Consider the following 25,401-nt stretch of genomic DNA (forward strand, 5'->3'; position numbering starts at 1 on the left):
AAAACAAAATCTGTATTGCTCAAGAGAACACTTCAACTACGAAGACCAGTGGTTATCAAAATTGGCAATACCTCCATAAGATTATACCCAGAAATCAAGTATTTAGGAATCGTCTTAGATATGAAGCTTAATTTCCATCCGCACTTTAAATATATGCCAGAGAAAATAAAAAAAATATTCGGCCATGATCATTCGTATAAGCCATGCAGACTGGGGTATTAAGTTCCGTGCTCTCGTCCTCATTTATAATGCCATTTTTGTCCCAATAGTTTGCTATGTAGTCTCAGTATGGTGTACAATGCTCCTTGCTGTAACTAGGGCGTGCCGTACAGTTAGCGCCCCAGCTCTACAGGTGCTAGCTGGATGTATACCCCTGCACTTAGAGGTGATAAGAAGAGGATTGTATCAACGTTTGAAGAAGAGTATTCCCACCGAAACAGCAGGCATCACTCTTGATAACAACCCCAAACAGGAAAGGAAGAGAATAGCTGAAATTATGTACAGGACCTGGAGAGAGACATGGGACACCACCAATAAAGGACTAATAACCAAAAGGTTAATTCCGTCTGTGAACCTCATCAGTCCAAAGCCTCCTCCCTGGTACTCACCAAGCCTTCATTCTACATTTCTATTAACAGGCCATGGACCCTTTAAAGGGAAGCTAACATCCCTAGGCATAGAAAATGATCCACTGTGTCACTGCAGAGCTGAAGAAATGTGGGATCACGTAACGTACGACTGCCATTGATATGATGCGTTCCGGCTAAGGTTTGCCACTAAAATCCAAGATAATCCCCGGCATTGTGAACACCTGATTATGATGAACGAGCAGCGCTACCCGCCTTTACTGAGTTTGCACAGCCTACCTGGATACGATGCACTTCTCAGAGAGAAAAAAAAAAAAACTCCTTCTTTGGTCCGTCCCAGGAGTGACAGAATCACTAGCCCAGCTCAGCTGCTGCCATTAGGCCTTCCTAGCCACTCTCCCTTGCGTGGTCTTTTGCCTCCACTCCTCGGGCGGGAGGGGAAGGTGACCTGTGTCTCCTCCCCCCCTCGCCTCCCCTCTTTTCCCTCTAGTGGGGCTTGGGCCTACTCCACTGATTTGGGGTCATCTTCTCTATGGACTCCCTATCTCTGTCTTTTCCCCCCAGTCTTCAGTCTCTCTCTCCCCTTCTCTAACTTACAACTAGTGTCCGAATCATCTCTAAATTGCTTGAGTCCTACACCCAAAAACTTAATAACATCAAATCGCATAACTAGTACTCCTTTTGGCTGACCCCTATCTATGGCAGGACCTGCCAGAGTAAATAATTATAATACTGGTGTACCTGGTCTGCCTTCATGGGGTGGAGTGGGGCAACGTTGTGTCCCATTAGGAACCCACCAGCTAAATGACCAGAAGAACAATGGTACACGTCACTACACATGTGTACAAAATCCATACACCTTTAAACCTTTGGCATTGACAGTGTTCTGTTTCACACCCACAATGTATACTACGCAGAGATGGGGAAAACCTCTGGTGCCGTTTAACACTAAACACACTCTACACTCTCTGTCCCATTGTGTGCACTGTAGCACATGGGTTATAATCACCATTCTCCCCCAAACTAGGTGGAAAACGACCAAAGGTAACCCCATCAATGACACGAGGAACGTTTATAAACCTTTTTTTTTTTTTTTTTTTTTGTATGTATTCTTTGATATGCCAGAGTGGCTGAATTGGAGTGTTTGATAATCAAAGTGGAACTAGATAGTCATTTTTTGATTATGGAAAAAGTATTACTGATTAGGAATAAATCTGTCGATTACAGTTCAGCCAATTTCGGTCCATTTTTTCTCCTTGAAAGTTTCTGTGCCTGTACGTTGAGTATGTTTGCTGGTCGGTTTTTCTGTTTCTATTCCTATAAATTACACTGAAGGGACAGAATTCCTGGGATACCGAGTTCCTGGGCAACGCGGCGCTGTCACCCCTCTTCCTAGTGGACGAACCGAGAGCGCTTGGCAGGTATATAGGTACACTGCATTCATGTAGACGGTAATTCGATATCAGTATGGATGTCGTGAGTTAACTGACTTTGAAAAAGAGATGAGATGATAGTGGGTGCCGACGCATGGGTCACTCTATCGCGTACATAGTTCATAAATTGCACTATCCTCGTTCGATAGTTTCTAGAGTGTATTGGGAATAGGCCATTTCCGGAATAACATCTTATCGTTGCCAGTACTGTGGGAAGAGAAAGGTGGTGGATGAAAGTGGCCGCCAACGTCTGTTTCGCATTGTCTCAGCCAACTGGAGAGTGACAATGGCAGAAATCACCTCTTATTTCAACGAGGGAGTTATCAGAAACGTCTCCACCAAGGCCATCAGGCCATCATTAGCCACAACAGGTTATGGGAGCCGCTGACTCACCGTAGTCCCATTGCTAACACCACAACACAGGACTCTATGCCTCAAGTGGGCGAGAGAACATCGGCACTATACCTTGGAAGATTGGATGTCGTCTCCTGGTCCGATGAGTCTCATTTCCACTTATTTCGAGCGGACGGGAGGGTGCGTATCTGGAAACGCACAAAGCTATGCACCCGTCATGTCAACAAAGAACTATTCAGGCAGATGAACGGTCGGTAATGGTCTGGAGCATGTTCAACTGGCACACATTGGAACCTCTGGTACGTCTAGACGCATCTCTGAAGGGTCGAACCAACGTGTCCATCCTTGCAGACCATCTGCATCCGTTCATGCTATCGTGCACCCACAGGGCAATGGGCTCTTCCAGCAGGATAGTGCGCCTCCCCACGGAGCTGCGGTGACTAGAACATGATTTGAAGAGCATTCCGCAGATTTTACTACAATGGAATGGCCTTCTCGTTCACCGGACGTGAACCCTATGGATCATCTTTGGGATGCTATGAAAAGGTCCGTTTGAGCTTTGGATACTCCGCCCAGGAATGCGACAGAATTATGGAGTGCAGCAAGCATTGATGGAAATACCTGTGGAACGCTTTCGTGAAATAGTGGACTCAATGCATCGCCTTGTGACTGCCCTTATCAGGGCGAAAGATGGGCCTACCCATTACTAGGTAGGCGTCCCATGATTTCTGTCCGCTCAGTGTACATTTACAGTGCCGAACCGTTAAATGGCGCGACCGAAGCACTTACCTCAGGTTCAAGGATGTAAGGAGTACAGTACTTAACTGATTAAAAGGTGGAAATTCATATGATATACACGAGTTAGTTTTGAAGAATGCCGAAGGCAGCATTCGCTAGCCCATGCACTGGCGTGGACTGACGGATGCCGCGTTCTGCCACGCCCTAGTTGGTAGCACAGTTGGACAGATCACCGTCCTCTACACACACCAGGTTGAAAAAACCTGTGTTCGTGTCCTATAGATGACGTGTGGAATTTTTATGGGCTTTTTTCACAACGTGGGTGAGTTAAGCGGTCTCGGCTAGAGTAACATGGTTTTTTCTCCCTGAAACTTGGATTTTTCGTCTTTCCAAAGAGAAAATCGACCTCAGAATAACACACGAAATTTACAAATAATATACACGGAGCAATATGGCCTTATTCACCAATGCTCGTAAAATTCTTAAAGAACAAGAACGTAGACTATAAACAGATTTATTTATTTATTTAAACTGCTTTTTAGTGCAATGGTATTATTGCCCACAGACGCCTTTCTGTCCCTCCCACGTTGTGAAGAAAAAAAATTGTTTTCCAAATCGTTGAGAGGTTTCGAACCCGGGCTTGTTGTCATGATGTAGAACGACAATTATAACTAATGGGTTACGAGGGTAACCCTAGCATTAACTAAGCAGCTAAATCCAACTCGCCGAAAAGGAGAGAGAGAGAATCTAGCCGTCCTCCTAAATCCATATAAAATCTGATATTTATTTATAATTAATAATATTATTAAGTAAATTCTTAAATAATAAATTACATATTATTATTATTATTATTATTATTATTATTATTATTATTATTATTATTAGCATATGGTGCAAGTAAGCCTGAGGCTTATGCTGCACCAACTAAAAAAAAAAAAAAAATCTGAATTACCCTGAGAGAGAGAGAGAGAGAGAGAGAGAGAGAGAGAGAGAGAGAGAGAGAGAGAGGTAGAAAGGAATCACCAAGAAAGAGAAGAATGATGATATCCAGCTCAGAGCGCTGGGTGTGCCAAACCCATACTCACCAGATGTGAGCCGCTGGGGTAATATAGTTGTTATTCTGTTCCCGGAAATACTGGATTATATATTATTATATTCCATATTCTTTGAGCTATGGCCATTTTACACTAGCTGTGATAGCAGTAAAATAGTAATCCTATATTATTATTATTATTATTAGCCATATGATATTATAATCGCTCTGCCCCCTCCCTCTCCACAGAGTCACAAAATTCACCATTGACTGAAAAAGTTACTTTTTACTGTATTCAGGGCTATCTAGCGATTTTAATTCTATATAAAGATTAACTCCAGGGGCTTACATCTGGTGAGGATGGGCTTGGCACACCCAGGGTCCTGAACTAAATATCATTATTCTTCTCTTTCTTGGTGATTCCCTTCAACTCCTGACTCTCTCTCTCTCTCTCTCTCAGGGTAATGCAGACATTTTTTTTTCGGCTTATGCAGCATAAGCCTCAGGCTTCCTTGCACCATATGGCTAATAATAATAATGATAATAATAATAATGGAAAGGAGTACAATACTTGACACAAAAAAAAAAAAAGTGAAGTAGTACGTGTACGTACTTCAGAGTGCGTCTGGTATTCCCACTTCAGGGCGCTACAGCTAGTCAACAGAATTCAAAATTTTCTTGAATTATTGACATTAATATGTTCACACAAATAAATTAATTTTTATTGATTTGACACTGATGTACGTAAGACAATGTTAACTCAATTTACGCCATGACTTTTCTAGAAACCGGAATATCTTTCTCTTGTTTTTTTTTTTTTTTTTCGGCCATGTAAATTACGTACTTTTGTGACCTCGTAGGTGGCGCGCATTACTTCCGTAAACATCATGAGTGTATTGATCACACTGTAAAAATTTAATAGTTATAATTTTGTTTAAATTTCCTTAAAAATGGGGGATGAATCAGTTATTTATATTGTTATGAACCTGGAAATTTCTTTTTCTTCGGTAATAGCAATGGTTTTATTACTCCTCGGAACATAGCAAGGCAAGTTTACCGGCATTTCTTCATATTGTTTATACTATATTTGGTTATTTATTTCTTTTTAAATACCGTATATAATTTTCTTGTTGAATAACTAGAAAAAAAAATTATACTGTTTACACTTAATAATCCACTGCATATCGTTTTCTCTGGATAAATCTGTTTTGTACAGTTTATGTAGTAATAAATATATAAATAAAGAAGAAACAGCATTACGAAAATACACACTGGAATTGCATGGATGACAGGATGTTATTACAGTACCTCCTTCTTCCTTTGGTACACCAAGCCAGCTGGTAGAAACGGGTTGTTAAAATTTTAGAAATTAGTGCTTCTCTAAAAGAATGTGGAAAAAAGAAAGAATGTGTTAATGTACATTAACAATATATATTGTGATATATTATAATCAGCATATTCTCTCTCTCTCTCGATAAATTAATAATTAACAGTTTTAACTGTTTCTCAGCTGAAATTTCTTGGCGTTATTTTTAATATTTCTTTAAAACCTGGTCATGTTGGAAAAGGTACAGATTTGAATCCCATTGATGTGAGCAACCATTTGAGATATTTTTGGGGTGATGAGGGGGGAAAGCGATTGAATTGGTTGAACCAAGGCAGTAGGATAGGGTTTTCATGATATACTTTCTGCTGAAATCTTCATTTTTGAGTAATAAATTCTTAGTGTTGTCTTGCATCCATTTATGCTGACTTGCAAATAGTCTATGAACAGGAATAATACTTTCCTTCTTTTCACCCCCAGTAGCTACTACCATTCTTTAAGGAAAATTGTGTACACATAAGATACAATATTCTTGTTATCAGATAGAGAATAGCCATAAAGATCTAGAATATTCATAATAAATATTTTTATTAAATAAATAAATAATTGTTCCACCACCAGCACTTTTGGTGATGGAGCTTGAGTATCCTAATGATTCTGAGAGTTATATGTGTAGTAATATAGCTACCAACAGGATCACTCACTGTACAGCTCTTTAATTGAAGAATGAGATGAAAAGAAGTACCTATCAAAGGTAGAAGTGCCAGTAACTCACATCCAAGATGTAAAATCAAAAATACTCAGCGATCTATTCAGAAGAATAGCCAGATAGATTACACAAAAATCATTGAGGGGACAAAGTTGGGAGCTCCAGCAATAAGAGTTGAATGCAAAATTGAACCTATAAACAACTGGATAAAATATAGGAGACTAAAATGGGATGAACATGTCAGCTGAATGGAAAACACAAGATTGTAAAAAAAAAGTGATAAAAAAAAAATAAGGGACTGGTTTACAAAAGGTAAGAGTGGCCTAGGATGAAGGCCACTCTTCTAATTAAGGTGGAAGAATGCAGTCAGGCTCGAAAACTGAATGGAGCTGCAAGCTTAATGTAGAAAGAAAGAAGAAATAATTTTGTATTTTTTGAATTAGCAGGAAAAATTAAAATTATAAATTGGTAACAGGCATTTGTAAAATTGCTCTATAATATTTAATAATATTTTTCTAGATCCCCCACTCACACATGCACTTAGTCATTTGGGTCTGATTTGACAGTTCATTTCAGTGATTGAATACCTTTCCCTATACTACTCACTGTTGTGATTGTCTAGATTGGGATTTTCATTTACAACTGATATTTTAAATGGAATATGTAAAATATCAATTGTAATAATAACTGTTCTATAAATGTCTCTTTCATACATATTCATATAAATAGGAATATTTTGAAAAACTGTAGCACAGTGAAAAATGGTGGGGGGGGGTATTAGCTGGTATTTTCTATGGAAAAGTTTGGAGAATCTAGCCAGCCTGCCTCTCATAAATCTGATCACTCCACAGGTAGCACCTCCTTTGTTAATAATAAAATTGTTGACCTAAAATTTTAATTCTTAAAAAAATAGTAATAATGCATGATTTTAGATTATCTTAAAAAAAAAAAAAAAAAAAAAAGAGGCAAATCAAATACAATTGAAGTAGCTGTTATTTATTCAGAGCTTAATGTACTTTAATATTTATCTTAATAAAATATATTTTATATATATAAAGGTAATGCATTACACTAAATAAAGCAAAATTATTGATATGAATATTTTTGTGAATTCAAGGTTACTTTACAAAGCAGGTACCTCGGAGGAATATATATATATAAATAAAATAAATGAACCAGTAAGATGGAGATAACCATTAACTGAAAACCGTTATTATAATAAAATAAAGTAAAATAAAATATCTGAAGGGTATTACTGAAAGATGAGAGGGGATAATGTAACTCGCATCCGTATAGAAGTATAAAATGTTAAAAAGTTCCAAACGCATCTGATAGAAATGTCTGTGTAAATCACTGAAGAAAGCAAAGGAAGAAAAGAAAAAGAGAAAGAAATCATGGCCAGTGGTGGCCTCTGGCCATCTTTTCAAGAAAAATTTCAAGTAAATTTGTACATTAGGGGACATTTTGAAGGTCATTGTTTTACATAACCGTCAGAACGTAGATCTACATTTTGAAGGTCATTGAAGAATGCCTATCTGGCTCATATGCACCACTTGTGTTTCCGACATGTGAGAATGTGTTTCCAACATATCATTTTGTCTACATACAATGGTTGAATACCTTGCAAAGGAGGAGGAAACTCAACAGTAGACTTCCATGGATGACTGTGTGATGCGTCTGGGAATGCCTCCATGAGTGTCATCTGTGCCAAAGATGAGTGAAATATCATCTTGCATTTTTAGGATAGAATTGTGGATAACGCTGATCAGCCAAGCTTTGATTGACTAGAAACGGTTGCAAGTGATGGCAAAAAAGTCTGGGTGCTCATCAGAGAGGAACAAAAGATAATGGTAAGGGAAATCTCATTGTAGTTCAGCACTATACATCATGGCGCCTCCGTAGCCAGGTGGGAAGGAGCAGCAGCAGTGCATAGCACATGCTTCTTGATTAGACTGGGGTTCGAGCCCGTCACCACCAAATATGGAGGATGCGGAAAGGTAAGGGAATGACCACCGCATATTCCCGGAGCAATATGGCCTTAGTTGCTAATGCTCCTAAAAAACCAAAACAACAACAACAACTGTACACCATGATGAAGTGACAAGTGCCTGATGATATGTCATCATTCCTCATTCCACTCTCCCTCCCTATAGCCAAACTTGACCCCCCCCCTCCAAGACTTCCAAGTGTTTGGGCCCTTGAAAAAATGTGAGGGGGAACTACAAGAATCATGGTACAGTTAAAGAATTTGTGCATATGGGATTAGAAGTATCTGGAATTATTAAACTTTCAGTGTAGTGGTATTTTCGACCTCTGGCAGGAATGGGTTTTTTTATGGTGACTCTGTGGAAGGGTAATGAAGTGTCCAGGTATTTCTGAGACTGTTTCTATTTTTGTACTTCCATTTTTACATAAAATAGATGTACTCTTTACTTTTGGTACAATTCTTTTACATTCAAAAACTTCTTGTTTTATATATATATTTCTTTTTTTAATTAATATGTGTGAACTATGTTTGTTCCTTTAAATAATATTTCCTTCAAGGTATCCTTGAACTATATTGATGTCCAAGGTATCCTATCCTTGAACATCAATATAGTTTTGCCATAGCTTGTAAAAGTTTGTTGGAAACAATCCAGGAAATCACTTGGTGTCTCCATATTAACTGCTTTCATTACACTGACAAAAGGGGAGGAGGGATAATGCTTTTAATTGCCAAGCACATAGACATGGGACAAGTATACCCAGTATATAATTATGTTTAATCAGTATGGTGTGAAATAAGCATTGAGAAAACAAAGATGAGAGTATGTTATACAACAGATGACTATGATGCATGTAATGAACATCTTTACAGATAAACAGAATGAGCAAGCAAATCAGAATGTCTTATTATGAGAGACTTTAATTTCCCAGAGATTGGGAAAGTAGTCAGGCAATTTCTGGAATTGTTGGATGACTTTTTATTTTGGCATATATCCACAAAGGAAAGAAATATTCATTACCTGGTTATCAGAATGATCCATCAGCTAATAAGTCTTCAAATAAAGGAACCACTGGCAAACAGTGATAGGGGGATCTATTTAAAGAAATAACTACTGTCAAGGGGGAAAAGTTTTTGTTGTCTCAAGATGGTTACAATGAACTTTGACATCATATAAGTTCCGTAATTGAGACCAATTGGCAACCTTAAAAAAAAAATGCTAAATGGAAAATATCAAACAAAGTTATTCTTAAAGCTACTATGCTTTTCATACTAACAAAAAAAAAGTATTGTTCAGGTTATCGAAAAAAATGGATGACAAAATGGCCTTAATGGCAGAGAAAAAAGATGCCCAGGATGATTATAATTTATCAGCAAACCCTGAATCCTACAGTAATTATAAATTAGTCTGTAATAATGTTACTCAGGAGGGGTTAGCCATGCTAAGAGAAGTCCAGATTATGAGAAGTCCTTAGTGAAGAGGGCAAAGAATGATAACAGGGACTGCTTCACCTATGTTAGCAATAAAAGGAAAGAAACCAACCATATTGGTCTGTCTGTTATGTGTGGTGACAGTATTGATGGTCCTGAACTGATTGCAGAAAAATTGAATATTTTGAATCCACAGGGAAGGAAGTTTTTAAAGTGGAGGATATCCATGGTCTAGTTCAGTGTTTCTCAACCTTTTCATTGTTGCGGCACACTTTTAAAGATGCTAATATTTTGTGGCATACTGCAATCACTATTATATATAATATATATATATATATATATATATATATATATAATATATATTATAATATAATATTTATAATATATATATATATATATATATATATATATATATAATTCATATATATATACACAATGTTGACACAAGATCTCCTCTCTGCAACAACTTAAAAAAACTGGACAGCCATAAGTCGCTTTGTATATACATAATTTCACAAACTGGAAGTTATTTCTGTTGGGTATATTTAATAATACACTTATTATTTGTTTTTAATGTCTCTTTTTTGAACATACATGAATTGTATGAAATTTAAAAGAAAATATATAAAAAATTAACATAATTATATAAAAACAAACAAATATACAATTATAACATTTTAATCAGTGGTTCGGTTTGATGGGAGGCACACAGTTTTTAAACACAAGGATTTATTGTGGATAGGCTTACTCTCACTCTTCTACTGACTTTAGTCTGTCTCTTTTTTTGTTTAATCTTGTTCAAAGCAGAAAACCCTGTTTCACATAAGTAGGAAGTGGAAAATGGTAATAAAATTCTATTTGCCTTTTCCAAAATTCGTGGAAATTCATTTTGAATTTTGATATTTGCTAATATTAGTGTTTTAATAACACTAATATTCTGTAATAACACTAATAATTCCCTGAAATTCACTTTAATAGTGAATTTCAGGGACTGGTCACTACTGATCTCAACCAATTCTTCTTCCTCTTGCAGATTAAGTTCTAACATCAGAAGGTTTCTTGTTACAAATGCGTCTCTTACCCACAAATATTTTTTGGTATCAAGGATGGAAATCCTTGATACCAAATGCTCAATTTTTGTCTTTAACAGCTCTAATGTTTTGCTTATTACATTAATTATTTTAATATAATTCATTTTGGAAGTCTAGGGAAACATTTCTAAAATTTTTTCATTTACATAGTTTTCCATATACAGTACTCAACTTTTTTTAAAGGCGAACAACTTGTCAGTAGAAGTAAGTAAATTTTCCACTGTGCCTTGCATACTGATATTTAATTTATTAGGCCGCGCGAATAAATCTGCTAGAAAAGCTAATTTACAGCACCAAATTTCACCGCTTAAATAATCACAAAATTCTGATTGCTCCAGTGAAAAAAATATGAGCATTTCCTCACTCAACTCGTCCATACGCATAAGTACATACATTTCCTTTTGATAGCTACCGAACCTCAGTATGCATTATTAAAGAAAAATTATCACACTCCAGTTCCTCACACAATTTTCCAAAAAGGCATATTTTTTATGGTCTAGTTCTGATATAATTGACCATTGTGGAATAGCGGAACGATGACAACTGTCATCGTTCCGCTATTCCACAGGTTGCTTAATCAAGTACAAGTTTTAAATCGGGTACAACTGTCTTCGCTACTAGAAATTTCCTATGTATAAAACAGTGTGTTGTAATAATATTTAAATTGTGTCATTTTACTAAGTTTACAAATTCATTTAGTGCTCTTGTCATCGCAGAAGCACTGTCGGTGCAAATGCCGATACACGACTTCTATAATATACAACACTTTTGTAAATAATTATTCATTACTTTGAAAATATCTTGGCTGGTTGTCCTTTCCAACAAAAAATTATTAATAATTGTGTCGTTTTCAATAAACCTGACATATCTCCAGGGGCTCATATCTGGTGATTATGGGCTCGGCACACCCAGGGTCCTGCGCTGGATATCATCTCTCTCTCTCTCTCTCTCTCTCTCTCTCTCTCTCTCTCTCTCTCTCTCTGTCTCTCTCTCTCTCTCTCTCTCTCACAGCATAAGCCTCAGGATTCCTTGTACCATATGGGTAATAATAATGCTATTAATTGGGCTTTCCCGCTAATATCAGTGGAATTATCTACTTGCAATGCAGACAGTTGCCCGAAATTATTAATATATTGAACAACTTGTTCTTCAATATCATCGGACATTTCTTTTATACGCCTGTTAATTGTGCTGTTTGAGAGTGGCACAACCAGTTTTTACAACTTCCTCTACCAAAATGCTTTTCACGATTACCTGACATGCTGGTAAAATCAGACTTTCTGCAATCAGGTAAGATTTCTTTTTTTTCCACCTGTTCAGCTACTAAATAGCTGGCTTCTTGTACTTTATCAGATATTTTAGCCATAGTATAAAATTCTGTACCTTGTTTTCTAGTAGAGGCCTGCAGTCTTTTAAAATATTCCATAGTTTTTGATGATAAATTCTCGTGTTTCATAAAAAAATAACGCTGCAATTTACTCAACACCATTGATTCATTTGACAATTTTAAACCATATACCACACATAAAGGTAGAGGACAGTCTTGGGTACCAGTATATGAAAATCCCATCGCCAAATAATCATCATCATTTATGACAGCATGTTTTCTCCTTTTTTGATGTTGATGGTTGCTCGTTTTTGTTTTTGTCATTTTCTCCAAGCTCATTGTTATCAAATTGCTTCTTCTGATTTCCTTTCACTAAAAATTTATCCATTGCTATTAATTTCTAAAAAAAATTAATGTTACTTCTAGAATGTACTAATACAGTTAATTAAAAATACCTGTTCTTTACGAATTAACTGAATATGGTGTTTTAGAGATTTAGAGTTTTAGATATAAAAACACAAAAAGTACTTTTAAAATGCAAAAGAAATTTCTTACTATGCTGCTGACAAGTTGCACCTATACAACTGCAGGGTGCTTGGGAAAGACTCTCAAGTGATAAGAATGGCTGAATAAAGGTGAGCAGATCTACTACTATTAGGAATCAAAGGCTGAATAAAGGATTAAAGGTGAACAGGTCTAGTACTAGGAATCAAAACGTGACATCACATTGACCTCTGGAAGGGGCTGGGATTGGTGCAGTGTAAATAAATGAATTTTTTATTTGAATTAATTATTATTATAAAACATAGATTTATTAATTTTTATTTGCGTTTTTTGCGGCACACAGTTTAAGAAACACTGGTCTAGCTAATATTAATTAGGAATTGAATGATTTTATGATAACCAAGAAGGGACTGAAAACAAAGTTATTTCAATTAAAAGTGAACAAGGCACCAGAAGCTGATTCACTATATCCAGTTATATCAAAAGAAACAGCAAGAGATGTAAGTAAACCTTCATTGTTATGAGAGCATCCTTGGATTCAGGTGATGTCCCTGTGGATTGAAGATGTGCACATATCTCCCATTCACAAAGATAGTGAAGAATGAAATGAGTCTTCTCTGCCAGGGGAAATTATGGTATCCTTAGTTTAGGTGCAATACAAAATCATCTGGATAGGTATGGAATTATAAGGGAATCACAGCATAGCTTTGTTTAAGAGCAGATCATGTCTAACTAATCTAATTAGCTACCATGAAATTGTCAGTAAAGAACTGGATAGAAGGAATAACATTTATTTATTTAGATTTCAGTAATGCTTATGATACAGTTTCATATGAATGATTGTTGTATATACCTGAAACAATGGGGCATTAGTCGAGGCATATGATGCAAGAAAGCAAGCTTATAGAGCATCAGCCAAAAAAAAAAAAAAAAAAAACCCTTCCCATCCGGTCACTCCAAATGTTTGTCTAGTTCAGCCTTAAATTTATTTAAGCTATCAACTTTCAAAAAAAACAACAGATGGAAATCTCTTCCAGCAATCAACTACCTGCTGGCTAAAGGCAAATTTCTGCACATCTATTCTACAACTATAATTCCTCAACTTGAATTTATTCTCCCTCAGGTTCTTAATCTCAGCAAGTGGAAGTATCTCATCAGCATTGAGCCTGCTCAAACCATTCAAGACCTTGTACACCTCAATCAGATCACCTTGCAGGTGCCCCGTCTCCAGATGCTGCAACTTACAGAATTTAAGCCTCTCCTGGTAAGAGAACCCCTTTGTTCCTCTCGCCAATCTTGTTGCCCTTCTCTGTACTCGTTCTAGCAACTGTACATCCTTCCTAAAATGAGGCCTCCAGACCTGTATACAGTACTCAAGGTGTGGCCTGACCATTGCCTTATACAAAGGGATAATCACCTCCTTGTCTCTGCTAGCAAAATTCCTATATATCATTGATAAAACTCTATCAACTACTCTGGCAACCTGCTACACTGCTCAGAGAACTTCATATTTGACTGCACAATTACCCCCCAGGTCTTTTTTCATTCTCCACCTCCCTGAGTGTAGTACCACAGAGCTGGTACATTTCTCTTGGGTTACTGCTACCCATATGCAGTACTTTGCATTTGTCAATGTTAAACTTCAGTTGCCACTTCTCAGCCCATTTTCCCAACTTATCTAGAACCAGTTGGAGTAGCATACTGTCTTTACTGTCGTTAACAACCATGCCAACCTTTGTATCATCTGAAAACTTGGGCATTAAACCTGATATACTTTCATCAATATCATTGATAAGTATACAAAACAACAATGGGCCCAACACCAAACCCTGGGGAACTCCACTAATAACATTTGTCCATGAAGAGCAGTGTCCATTGATTACCACTCTCTGTCGCCTCCCACTCAACCATCCCTTTATCCATTGTAGCAACTTACCCTTAATGCCATACCTCCCCAATTTGTACAGCAGTCTTTCATGTGCAACAGTATCAAAAGCTTTCCTGAAATCCAAGTATATGATATCAAAATTATTTTTAGCATCCAGTTCCTTTGTGACCACATCGTATTATCCAATCAAATTGGTCAGTCAAGACTTCCCCTTAACAAACCCTTGCTGTGCCTGAACTATTGCTGCTGTCTTGTCTAGGTGATCCTCTATCACCTCTTTAACCAGTGACTCCATTATTTTCCCCGGAACAGAAGTTAAACTAACAGTTCTATAATTATTAGTGTCACCCTTAGCCGCAGGAGCTCACATCTGGTGAGTATGGATATCATTATTCTTCTCTTTCTACTTCTGACTCTCTCTCTCTCTCAGGGTAACTTGGGAATTTTTTTTTGCCGGTTCAGCATAAGCCTCAGGCTTCCTTGCACCATATGGCTAATAATAATAATAAAAACCCCCTTTGTGAATTAGGGATACATTTGCACATCTCCAGTCCATGGGGACCTTCCCTGAATAAGGATGCTTTCATAATTATGGCTAAGGGTGAGTTACTACTGTGGATAAAGGAATGGTTAAGTGGTAGGTAGAAGGCAGCAGAGTTATAAATAGTCACTACCATTTTTTTGAATAATATTATGAGTAGGATCCCAGAGGATTCATTACTTGGCCCCTTACTGTTCCTAATATTCATTAATGTTATTGATGTAGGTATTTGAAGTTTACTGTCTAAATTTGCTGATGATACAAAGGTGAGAAGGGTAGTTAATAATTGTAACCTGGGTATAATAGGTCAGCAAAACTTAGATAAATTGTTTGGATGGGATTAGAAATGGCAGCTGATGTTTAATACTGGTAAGTGCATGAGGATAGCAGTAATCCTGGAGTAAAATACCACTTGGGTATCACCAAACTCAAGATTGTAGAAAAATGAAAATTATTGGGGAATAAATCTCATGTGAAGTTTTATAAACGGTGTAGACTTGCTACTAGGACAGCTCTTGGGTTGTTGTTATTTGGTTTTTAGGCGTATTAGCAACTAAGGCCATATTGCTCCGGGGATATGTGATGGTCACTCCCTGACCTTTCTGCATCCTCTGTATTTGGTGGTCACGGGCTCAAACCTCGGTCTAATCAAGAAGCGTGTGCTACGCACTGCTGCTCCTGCCCACCGGGCTACGGAGGTGCTCAGCTCTTGGGATTTTGTCAATGATATATATAGGAACTTTGCCAATGAATATAAAGAAGCGATTATTCCATTATATAAAGTAGTTGTAAGGCTTCTTCTTGAATATTGCATAGATGTTTAAAGATTTCATTTTAGGAAAGATAAAAAGTACAGAGAAGAACAACCAGATTGGTTAAGGAAAAAAAGAGGTATTCTTATCAATAGAGACTTGAGTTTTGTTAACTATAGTGTTTGGAAAACAGGTATTTGTGGGGTAACCCAATTGAGTTGTTTAAGGACTTGAAGGATTTGAGTAAACTAAATGCTGAGGGAATATTTATGCTTAGTCATATGACATACATACACAAGGGGACATAAGTTTAAATTGAGAAGAGATAATTGTAGACTGGATGTGTTAAAATTTTCCTTTAGTCAAAGAGTAATTGACTGTTGGAATAAACCTCACCTATTGTCATGGAGGTTAGAAGTTCGTCTAAATTTAAGGAGAGATTGGATAAATACCTGAGATAGATAAATGAAAGGAAGAAAGTAGAGCAACATTGATTAGTTAGTTTTTTTTTAATTTAATTTAAATTTTAATTATTTTGGCTAGTATAAACATGCTTTCTTGCTTCATTTTGTAGATACTAATACCATTTTAGCAGTTTGCACTTTTCTGTGCATGCATGGCCATTCTTCTTGAGCACTTGGCTATGTTTCATAGAAATATCACTATATTCTTGCTGTAATATTCCAAATTGGGACTTTTTAATAGCACACAAAATTTGACATTGGTGTGCTACTTGGCCACTGAAATTTTACTGTTATCACACATGCATTCCAGAATACACTAAATCTCTTTTCTCACTGGAACATAGATTACAATTTCCTGCAACCCCATGACTTCTAAGCACTTTAGAACTTATTGCTTCTAGATAATATTAAACAGCAGTACACAATCCATCTCTGAAAGTTATGATGTACACTAAATTTCCAAAATATAGTGTATTTGAGAATTCCATAAAAGCATAAATATACATACGTATGTGAATTTTAATTGAAAACAAACAAAATTTAAAAATAAAGTTTATTTATATGAAATTTATTTTTAAAATCATCCATTGTTTGAATTATACTCCGCTAGAACTCTTCTAATAATAGAAGTTTTAATCATTCTTATTAAGTTAGACTGCTCCATTTTTCACCTGTAGAATATTTAGTACTGGCATTTATGAAATGTAACTGATAAGTAATTTATTAGAATTTGAGATCTCTGCCAATAAAATTAGTGATTTTAAATTTTATTTTACAGGATGACTTGACTAATTAGCCTAAAATATTATCAATGCTCCAAATGTAGTTAGCATGATGTGTGGCATTGAAATACTTCCCTGGACGAACTAGATGAAGTCTGTAGGAAGGTTTGAAAGAGGGATTAAGGATGAGGTGGCCTAGTGCCATGGTTGAATCAGGAGAGCTGGAGGAGATGGAATTGGAAGCACACCATATTCTCCTGAATGATGTATGTATAACTGTCAAATTCTGAATTTTGAACTGAATAAAATTTTATATACATATTCTTTAATATCAACTCATAAATCACTCTTCCCAACAAGCATGAAACTGCTGTATTAAATTTTATTTAATCCATAGTTCTCTGATTGCAGAAAAATTTGGATAATGTACAAAACTTTTTTTTATAAATAACTTACTTTACAATTTTTTGCTTAAAGCTTTAATTTTTTTTTTTTTGTTTGCGTGCAGCTGTTAGTCTATATAAGTGTGTTGTTTCATTTTATTATTCCATGTTAACTCTGCAGTGGTCTACCCCCCACAATTTTTCTGGCAGGGATGCCCTCTCGATGTGGGCATCTGTACATGGTGAGGGGACTTCCCATTGATACTGTTGGCTGGCTTTCCAGATTAGCATCACTGGGATCTAATGCCCATACCTTGGTTCCAGGGTTACATCATTGGAATCCGGCGTGTGCAGCTGTGTGGCGCAACCCATGGAAACTTGGAGAGGGGATCCTGGTGGTTGAGGGGCCCAGCCTTGATACACCACTTTGGCCCCTGTTTCGACAAGATGGGTGGTTCCAGACCGGCCCAACTGGGATCAATCAGCAGGTGGTTCTTACTGCTAGGGTCAACCGCGTTCCAGTAAGTCTCCCTCCCTTAGGTCCTGGGACAGGATCAAGGCTTATTGGATACGTGGGTATGGTGCTCCTAAGCAAACTTGGTGTCCCATTCATGTACGCAGTACCTGCTAGTTCACGAGTGGGCATCCCCTCGTAGGGCTCTGTGGTGGGTGAGGTACTTGGGGCATCGGAAATTTTTACCTTACTCCTATGAGTAATATAAATCCTACTTCTTCTGGGGCTCCAACAAAGCCCCTACCTAATCAATCATCAGATGATAATGATACCAATTCTGTTAAAAGAGCCAGAACTGAGGAGAAAACACCATCTGTGACACCTCTTTTCATCATTCTCCATTCCACCAAAGAGCAGTCAATTGGAAAAATATCACCCTTCTTTATCCAGAAAGGATTAGAAGTGATCACCTAAATCTGTAAAACGGCTGCGTTCTGGAGATATTTTAGTCGAAACATCAAATACAATGCAGGCGCCTCTGTAGCCTGGTGGGCAGGAGCAGCAGTGCGTAGCACACGCTTCTTGATTAGACCGGGATTTGAGCCCGTGACCACCAAGTACGGAGGATGCGGAAAGGTCAGAGAATGACCACCGCATATCCCCGGAGCAATATGGCCTTAGATGCTAATGCTCCTAAAAACCAAATAACAAACAAACAATGCAATGCATGCTGAAAAAATTTTGAAAGCCACATCTATAGAAAACTCTGAACTCCTCATGAGGTATCATATCAGAGTGGGATCTTCTTCACATTTCTGAAGAAGAGAGATCTGCTCTGAATTAAAAGGAGTGACAGCTGTCAAGTGAATATCCATGTGAAAGGATGGGAATCTCGTCCCTACCCGAGTTCTCATCCTTACGTTCAACACCCCATGGCCTCCAAGTGCCATCAAGGCAGACTATCTAAACTGCCCAGTGAGGATGTATGTACCAAACCCACTGAGGTGTTTTAGATGTCAAAAGTACAGCCACTCACAAACAGCTTGTCATGGTAACCCTGCCTGTGCTCGACGTAGTGCTAAAGATCACAAGAGCAATGAATGTAGGCGCCTCCGTAGCCAGGTGGGAAGGAGCAACAGTGCGTAGCACACACTTCTTGATTAGACCAGGGTTCGAGCCCGTCACCACCAAATACGGAGGATGCAGAAAGGTCAGAGAATGACCACCGCATATTCCTGGAGCAATATGGCCTTAGTTGCTAATGCTCCTAAAAACCAAATAACCAACCAACCAGCAAGGAATGTCTAGCTCCTAAGCCTAATTTTACTAACTGCCGAGGTGCACCCTGCATACTCTCAAGCATGCCAGCAGTGGAAGGACAAAAAAGAGGTTCAAAAATAAAAACAGCTGAACATTTCCTACCCAGAGGCCAGAAAACGCATCCAACGAATAAATAGCGGGAAGCCTTCATACGCCCAGAAAGTTTCTGATAAGAGCACCATCGGGACCCAAACCGATATGACTGTTTCCCCAAGGGATTCTTTCACTCCCATTGCTCGCTATTTATTGAGTTCACTAAAGCCCACCCAAAAATCGCAGTCAGCTGCCACTCCAATATTGGTACCTCCCAGTGCTCCAGCATTACCAACAGTGAGCACTAAATTAACATCACAGAAAACTGGACACATGGCAGCGTCCATACTTCCCCAGGAAAGATAAATCCAAGACTGACAAAATTAAGCCCTCAGCACCTCGGAAGCTGCCTGATGGATCCACTTTCTTGTGCAATTACTTTCTTGTGCAGAAAGTAATTTGCTACTACAAGTGGTCATTGGAAGGGAGAATGTTTACTGCTTCTATAGGTAGTAATTATCATCAACTGGTGGCTTAGGTAATAGAGCTACAGTATTTCCAAAGGGGCAGATTATTTGTGAGCTGATGTGTCATATTTGTTGGACCATCTGGGGAGTAATGGTGTAAAACAACAACCCATTTCCACAATGCAGTTATCACAGAAAAAAATTTTCGGTCTGTATGGCTTTGTGTGCACTCAGGATAGAAAATGCAGACTTCGTAATTTAGTAGTAGCATCTGATACTTGATCCTGCATTTTTTTCTGTTTGTGTGATAACTAATAGATAATTTTTTTCTTGAAAGATTTTGTAATAATTCAGATAATTTCAAGAAAATATATATGAGTACTGCATGTTTTTTTTTTTTTTTTATATTCAGTAGGGACGTTTAAAGTTTTGTTACTTGATTAAATATACATCTAGGAGATGTACTGAAGCAATATTGTTTCCAAGAAGCAGTTATAATAATGTAAATTTCTTTTCTGTTTTTTTTTCTTTATAAATTATACTAAAGTATGTTCTATTTGACATCAGTTTTTGCAATTTATAATGCAGCTTCCAATGAATAAATTTCTTTGAACTTTTGTTAGTAGATGCAATAAAGAAAAATGAAAAGTTTAATAATTTTTGTTTTCAAAGAACAGTTCATTGTGAGGAGCATGCACTTTTATTTTTCTTCATGTGCAAAGAAACAGTTTTAGTCTATTTTTGCATTCCAGCAGTAGCCTTACCATGTAAGTAGTCTACCAGTAGTAGTCATAGTTGATTAGCCTTATTTAAGCTAATCAACTATGACTACTACTGGTAGCTGAAGACCTACTTGGGTGCTAGTTGACTTCACATAAAAGATGCTGGAAAATGTGAGCAAATAAGGTAGGGCCTTTCCTAAGTGAGCCTTAGAGAATGCAACTCTCGCTTTTAACCTCTTCTTGTCCATCGGGACGAGAAGAGGTTAAAACAAACTTGAATATAGAGTGCAACCTCTGTATAACCTGACTCATCATACTGCAGTTTCATATATAATACAAAATGTGATCATGTCTCCCAAGATAAATAAAAGAAAAGCTGTTTATGGCAAAATACAAATTTCGAATACATTTCATATTTGACCTTGTAATATACTGGCAAAAGAAAATTCTTTACCTCATAGAGGGGAACTGATTATTGTGATGGTTCCCAAAGTGTGGGAACTTTTATTTAAAAAAAAAAAAAAAAAACAGCAATGAAACATTAATTGCACGCAGGAAACTCGCAGAAGGTAAACTTTTTTTCCCTCCAAAGTGGGGATGAAACCAGCCATCATATTTGTCAGTTTTAATATGTTCTGTTATAAACTTTTGTACACAAAACATGTGATGTCTTTTTCAAGGCTGTGAATGAAATTACATTGAGATTGGAAAAACTACTAAAAGCAAAGTGTGCATTAACAGATGAACAGTGTGTATATTTTTATAGTTTTCTATTGGTTGCAGTTAAGTGTTCTTCATAATTATACTGCAGTGTTATTAAATTTACTTGTGTTGTTTATAGACCAAAGAAGTACATGCTTGAAGGGGAAAAAATAAGTTTCATACATAATATAATTCAACTGCATTATACTGTGGCAGTTGATTTCTGAAATGTTGGCTTTTGTGTATGTGACAATTTCTGGGAATGCATTAATCACATAACTTGGGGGCATCTAGTTTATAAAAAATAGCTTTTTTTTCTGTAATTGCATGTGGAAAGTACTTCTTTTTTTTAAAAGTTAAAACACCATTTCAATTGTTGGTTGAATTTTACACAGCTCTGTAAAACAAAAAAAAAAAAAACATAGAAAATGAAATAATTTGGTGTTTTAGTCATTGTATGTTCATATAAAATTTTGGGGTAAAACTGGATAAAATTTTTTTTTTAGCTATAAAGTGTTTAGTTTATAATGTGGTGTTAGTCTCCCCACATGTTATATTCAGGTTGCACTGTATTTTTTAGCTTGTTGTTAGTAGAACTGTTATTAAAAATTAAATTTGTAGGGAACACTGCACAGTGATATTTAAAACTGAAACACAAAAATCCTCTGTGTTCATTGGATGTTCTTCCAAACCACTGCAAGTTGAAAAGGATTGAAAAAAAAAAAAAAAAAAGGATAGACTCAGAATGACATCTACTAAATGTATGGTTGGATAACAGTGTCTGCCGCAATTTTTTTTTAAAGCAAAATTTTATTCAGCCAGCTGAAAAGCACAATTACTATGACAGATAGCAATAACAGCTACCATCTCTCTCTCTCTCTCTCTCTCTCTCTCTTGGCGCCTCCGTAGCCAGGTGGGCAGGAGCAGCAGTGCATGCACACGCTTCTTGATTAGACCGGGGTTCGAGCCCGTAACCACCAAATACGGAGGATGCGGAAAGGTCAGGGAATGACCACCGTATATTCCCGGAGCAATATGGCCTTAGTTGCTAATGCTCCTAAAAACCAAATAACAAACAAACTCTCTCTCTCTCTCTCTCTCTCTCCCCTCAGATCAACATTTGTCAAGGATCAACACTCCAGTACACAGGTCCATAGCCTTGAATTCAAGGCTATGGACAAATGTTGATCTGAGGAGAGAGGTGGCAGCTGTTATTGCTATCTGTCATAGTAACTATGCTTTTCAGCTGGCTGAAAAATTTCGTTATCTGATATACAGTTATCCTTTCTTAACCTGCAATCAGTCACATGGGGTCAATTCGACCCCACATGACTAACAGTGTTTTGTGCTTCATCTGCTTGGTCCACACAGCTGTAACTCCTGATACCTGTTGTTTAAAATGGTTTCTTTGAATTTTTCACACAAAATTCTAGAAATGTCTGCGAATTATTTCAGATGTCTGCTAAATATTCCAGGTGATTCCACATCATCTGGAATCAAACTCTTTATGCACACACTTTATATTTCATATAGCAAGCACTGCTGTTAGTGACATACTCCTGAAATCAAAGCATAGGTCAAAGGGTGGGATTTAAATTTGCATTTGCTCTCTGACAATGCTGAAGTGAGTTTTAATTTTCAAAAATTAATTAAAACTATCTGTTTTTAATATGTATATTTTTTGCAGTTGTATTCGGAAAAGAAAGAGATTACAGGTGGCACAAAAAAAAAAAAGAAAGATTTTGAATTATTTTTTTGCTGATTTTTTTCAAATTTTCATGAAGAATTTCATATTTTCCCTTCTCACAACTAATACAAGGTTAATTTAAATATGTCATCTAGTTTATGCCACCTGAAAAAAAAGAGAAAAAGTATCCTTGGTTATAGGTAGCACTTAACCTTTAAGGATAGAGTAGTTAGCAATTTTAAAAACATAAACATAGGATTTCTGAGGAACCATTTGACCATTGGCCAAATTTGACCATCTTTAGCAACTCTTTTAAATTTATAGGTCTCTGTGTGTTATATCCAACTGTGTATGTGTGGATAACTTTACTAATACTATATACTGTAATTACCATGTTTTTGGACCATAATTCTGAAATTTTTTCATGTAAAATACCCATTTTTCAGATTACTTTTTAATGAAAAAATTAATCATTAATTGTTATTTTTTAGTAAAAATTACTAAGTGATCTTTTGATGATTCTATACTAGTGCAGATTTCTGATTTCCAGTTTAGGACCTTATCAGTGCTATTTAAAACACTGTGGTACATGATTCAAGTATTAAATAGTTTTGTAATAATATACAATAATATCACATTTTCTTCAAAATAGAATGAGAATTTTTTTTCCCTATTAGACTGTGTCCTGGAGAAATAATGACAAAACCTGGAGATTAGGCTGTTTTGCTGAACCCATTCAGGACCTTATAAACAATTCATTTAAATATTACCCTTTGATTATTTAAAATATTTAATAGATCAAAAGCAGTTGAAGACCAGAAGAATCATTATGGGATGGGATGGGATTTGTGCCTAAAATTCTGCATAACCAAGCAACTAAGTCAGAATTATTTCTCAAAATACAAGGAGCGGCTAAAAATAAATGAGAAATATATTTTAAATACAATAATTTTGATGTTTATCCCCTTCAAAGTACTCTCCAGCCCTGTCTATACAGCACTCCATTTGCAATTTCCAGGATCTGAAACAGCAACAGAAGTCCTGGAAGGTATCTCTTTTAATTGCTGCATTGTGTTCTTCTGAATGTCTGCTAAGTCCTCAAATCATTTTCCTTTTAGATGGATTTTAATTTTTGGGAATAGAAAGTTGCACGGCACCAGATCTGGCAAATGAGGTGGGTGCTCTAATGTTGTGATCTTGTTTATTGTTAAAAACTCACTGCAACAGAGGAATGATATGGCACATTATCATGATGTAAAAACCATTGGTCCAGCCATAAATTGGGTGTGTCCTTTGAATTTTTTCATGAAGTCTTCCTAAAATCTCAGTGTAGAGTTCTGATTTAGCAGGACAAATTCATAATGAACAATACCACAAAAATCAAAGAAAACGACAAGCACGGACTTGATCTTTGATCGAGACATTCTTGCTTTTTTTAAATGAGGAGAAGAGGGAGTTTTCCACTGCATGTTTTGATGCTTGGTTTGTGGATCATACTGAAAGACCCAGGATTCATCTATTGTTATCACTGAACCCAAAAATTTAATAAAAATTCTTTGCTCTAAAATTGCGATCACTCATTTTTCTGCCACAGGATTAAAAGCAGTGATTTTCTTAAAGAGGCACAGTTCAATCAAAATTTAACCAATTGCAACAAAAAAAGAAAATTATCTTTACAAGAAAAAACAAGTTACAGCATGATGTGAACATTGTTGACATGTGCAGTAGTAAGGCATTGTATATACCTTAAGATTTTTTTTAAGTCCAGCCAATATGTTTCAGTATACAATATAATAGCGTAGCTTAATTTAATTTATTATGGTACTCACCTTTTTATAATCTGCATTGATGTTAGAATAAAATGGATGATAATTTTAAATTTAAGTTAGCGTGAATAAGTTAGGATTTAAAAACAGAATTAAAATATGCGCAAGGAAGTAGAAGTGCACGTCTTCGTCCTTGGTTGTCAATGTTGAAATTGGAACAGTTGAAGTTATATGGTTGAAAACAGAAGGCCAATAGCCATAACAAGTGGCTTTCGTTTTACATGTCTTCAGTTGGCAATGGTAGAATGAGAGTGAACGCGTGTATTTAAGAAGACTAAGTTCCTGTGATGCTCCTGGATACACGTGGGAATCTCAGGTGCATGAGATTCCAGACCGGTGCTATGTTATAGGGTAGTTTGGAATTTAATACTTGGAGAGTGGAATGCGGCGAAACCATTCTATAACTAGGGCTTCATATTGGAAAATTTTAAAACTGGATTTTAATTTGATAATAGGAATGGCTGAATCTACTAAGGGGGTGTGGTTGTGGGATTGAACATGTGTTGCTAATTCGGTATTGGACTGTCCCGTACTAAAGCTATTGTAGTGGTAGTACGCACGTGTGTTTGATGTTTTGATGGATTGTCTACTTAATAAATAATATCAACATAACTGTAATGCTTGCTACATTGGTAGCACCACCACAAAATACAGTTCCATCAAAACATCAAACACACGTGCGTACTACCACTACAATAGCTTTAGTACGGGACAGTCCAATACCGAATTAACAACACATGTTCAATCCCACAACCACACCCCCTTAGTAGATTCAGCCATTCCTATTATCAAATTAAAATCCAGTTTTAAAATTTTCCAATATGAAGCCCTAGTTATAGAATGGTTTCGCCGCATTCCACTCTCCAAGTATTAAATTCCAAACTACCCTATAACATAGCACCGGTCTGGAATCTCATGCACCTGA

General features: G+C 36.7%; 1 protein-coding gene across 1 annotated transcript in view; it reads left to right on the top strand.

Moving 5' to 3' along the window:
* stet (rhomboid serine protease stem cell tumor) overlaps positions 1–25,401 on the top strand; it is a 274,366-nt gene that overhangs the window by 145,221 nt on the left and 103,744 nt on the right. Inside the window, exon 2 of the mRNA XM_090380092.1 lies at positions 16,939–17,148. Coding sequence (XP_090236218.1) covers positions 17,068–17,148 — 81 coding nt within the window. The 5' untranslated portion in view covers positions 16,939–17,067. The remainder of the gene's footprint in view (positions 1–16,938; positions 17,149–25,401) is intronic.

This window comes from Mastigoproctus giganteus, chromosome 8, assembly GCF_048544385.1.
Source record: "Mastigoproctus giganteus isolate SK-2022 chromosome 8, ASM4854438v1, whole genome shotgun sequence".
Classification (NCBI taxonomy): domain Eukaryota; kingdom Metazoa; phylum Arthropoda; class Arachnida; order Uropygi; family Thelyphonidae; genus Mastigoproctus; species Mastigoproctus giganteus.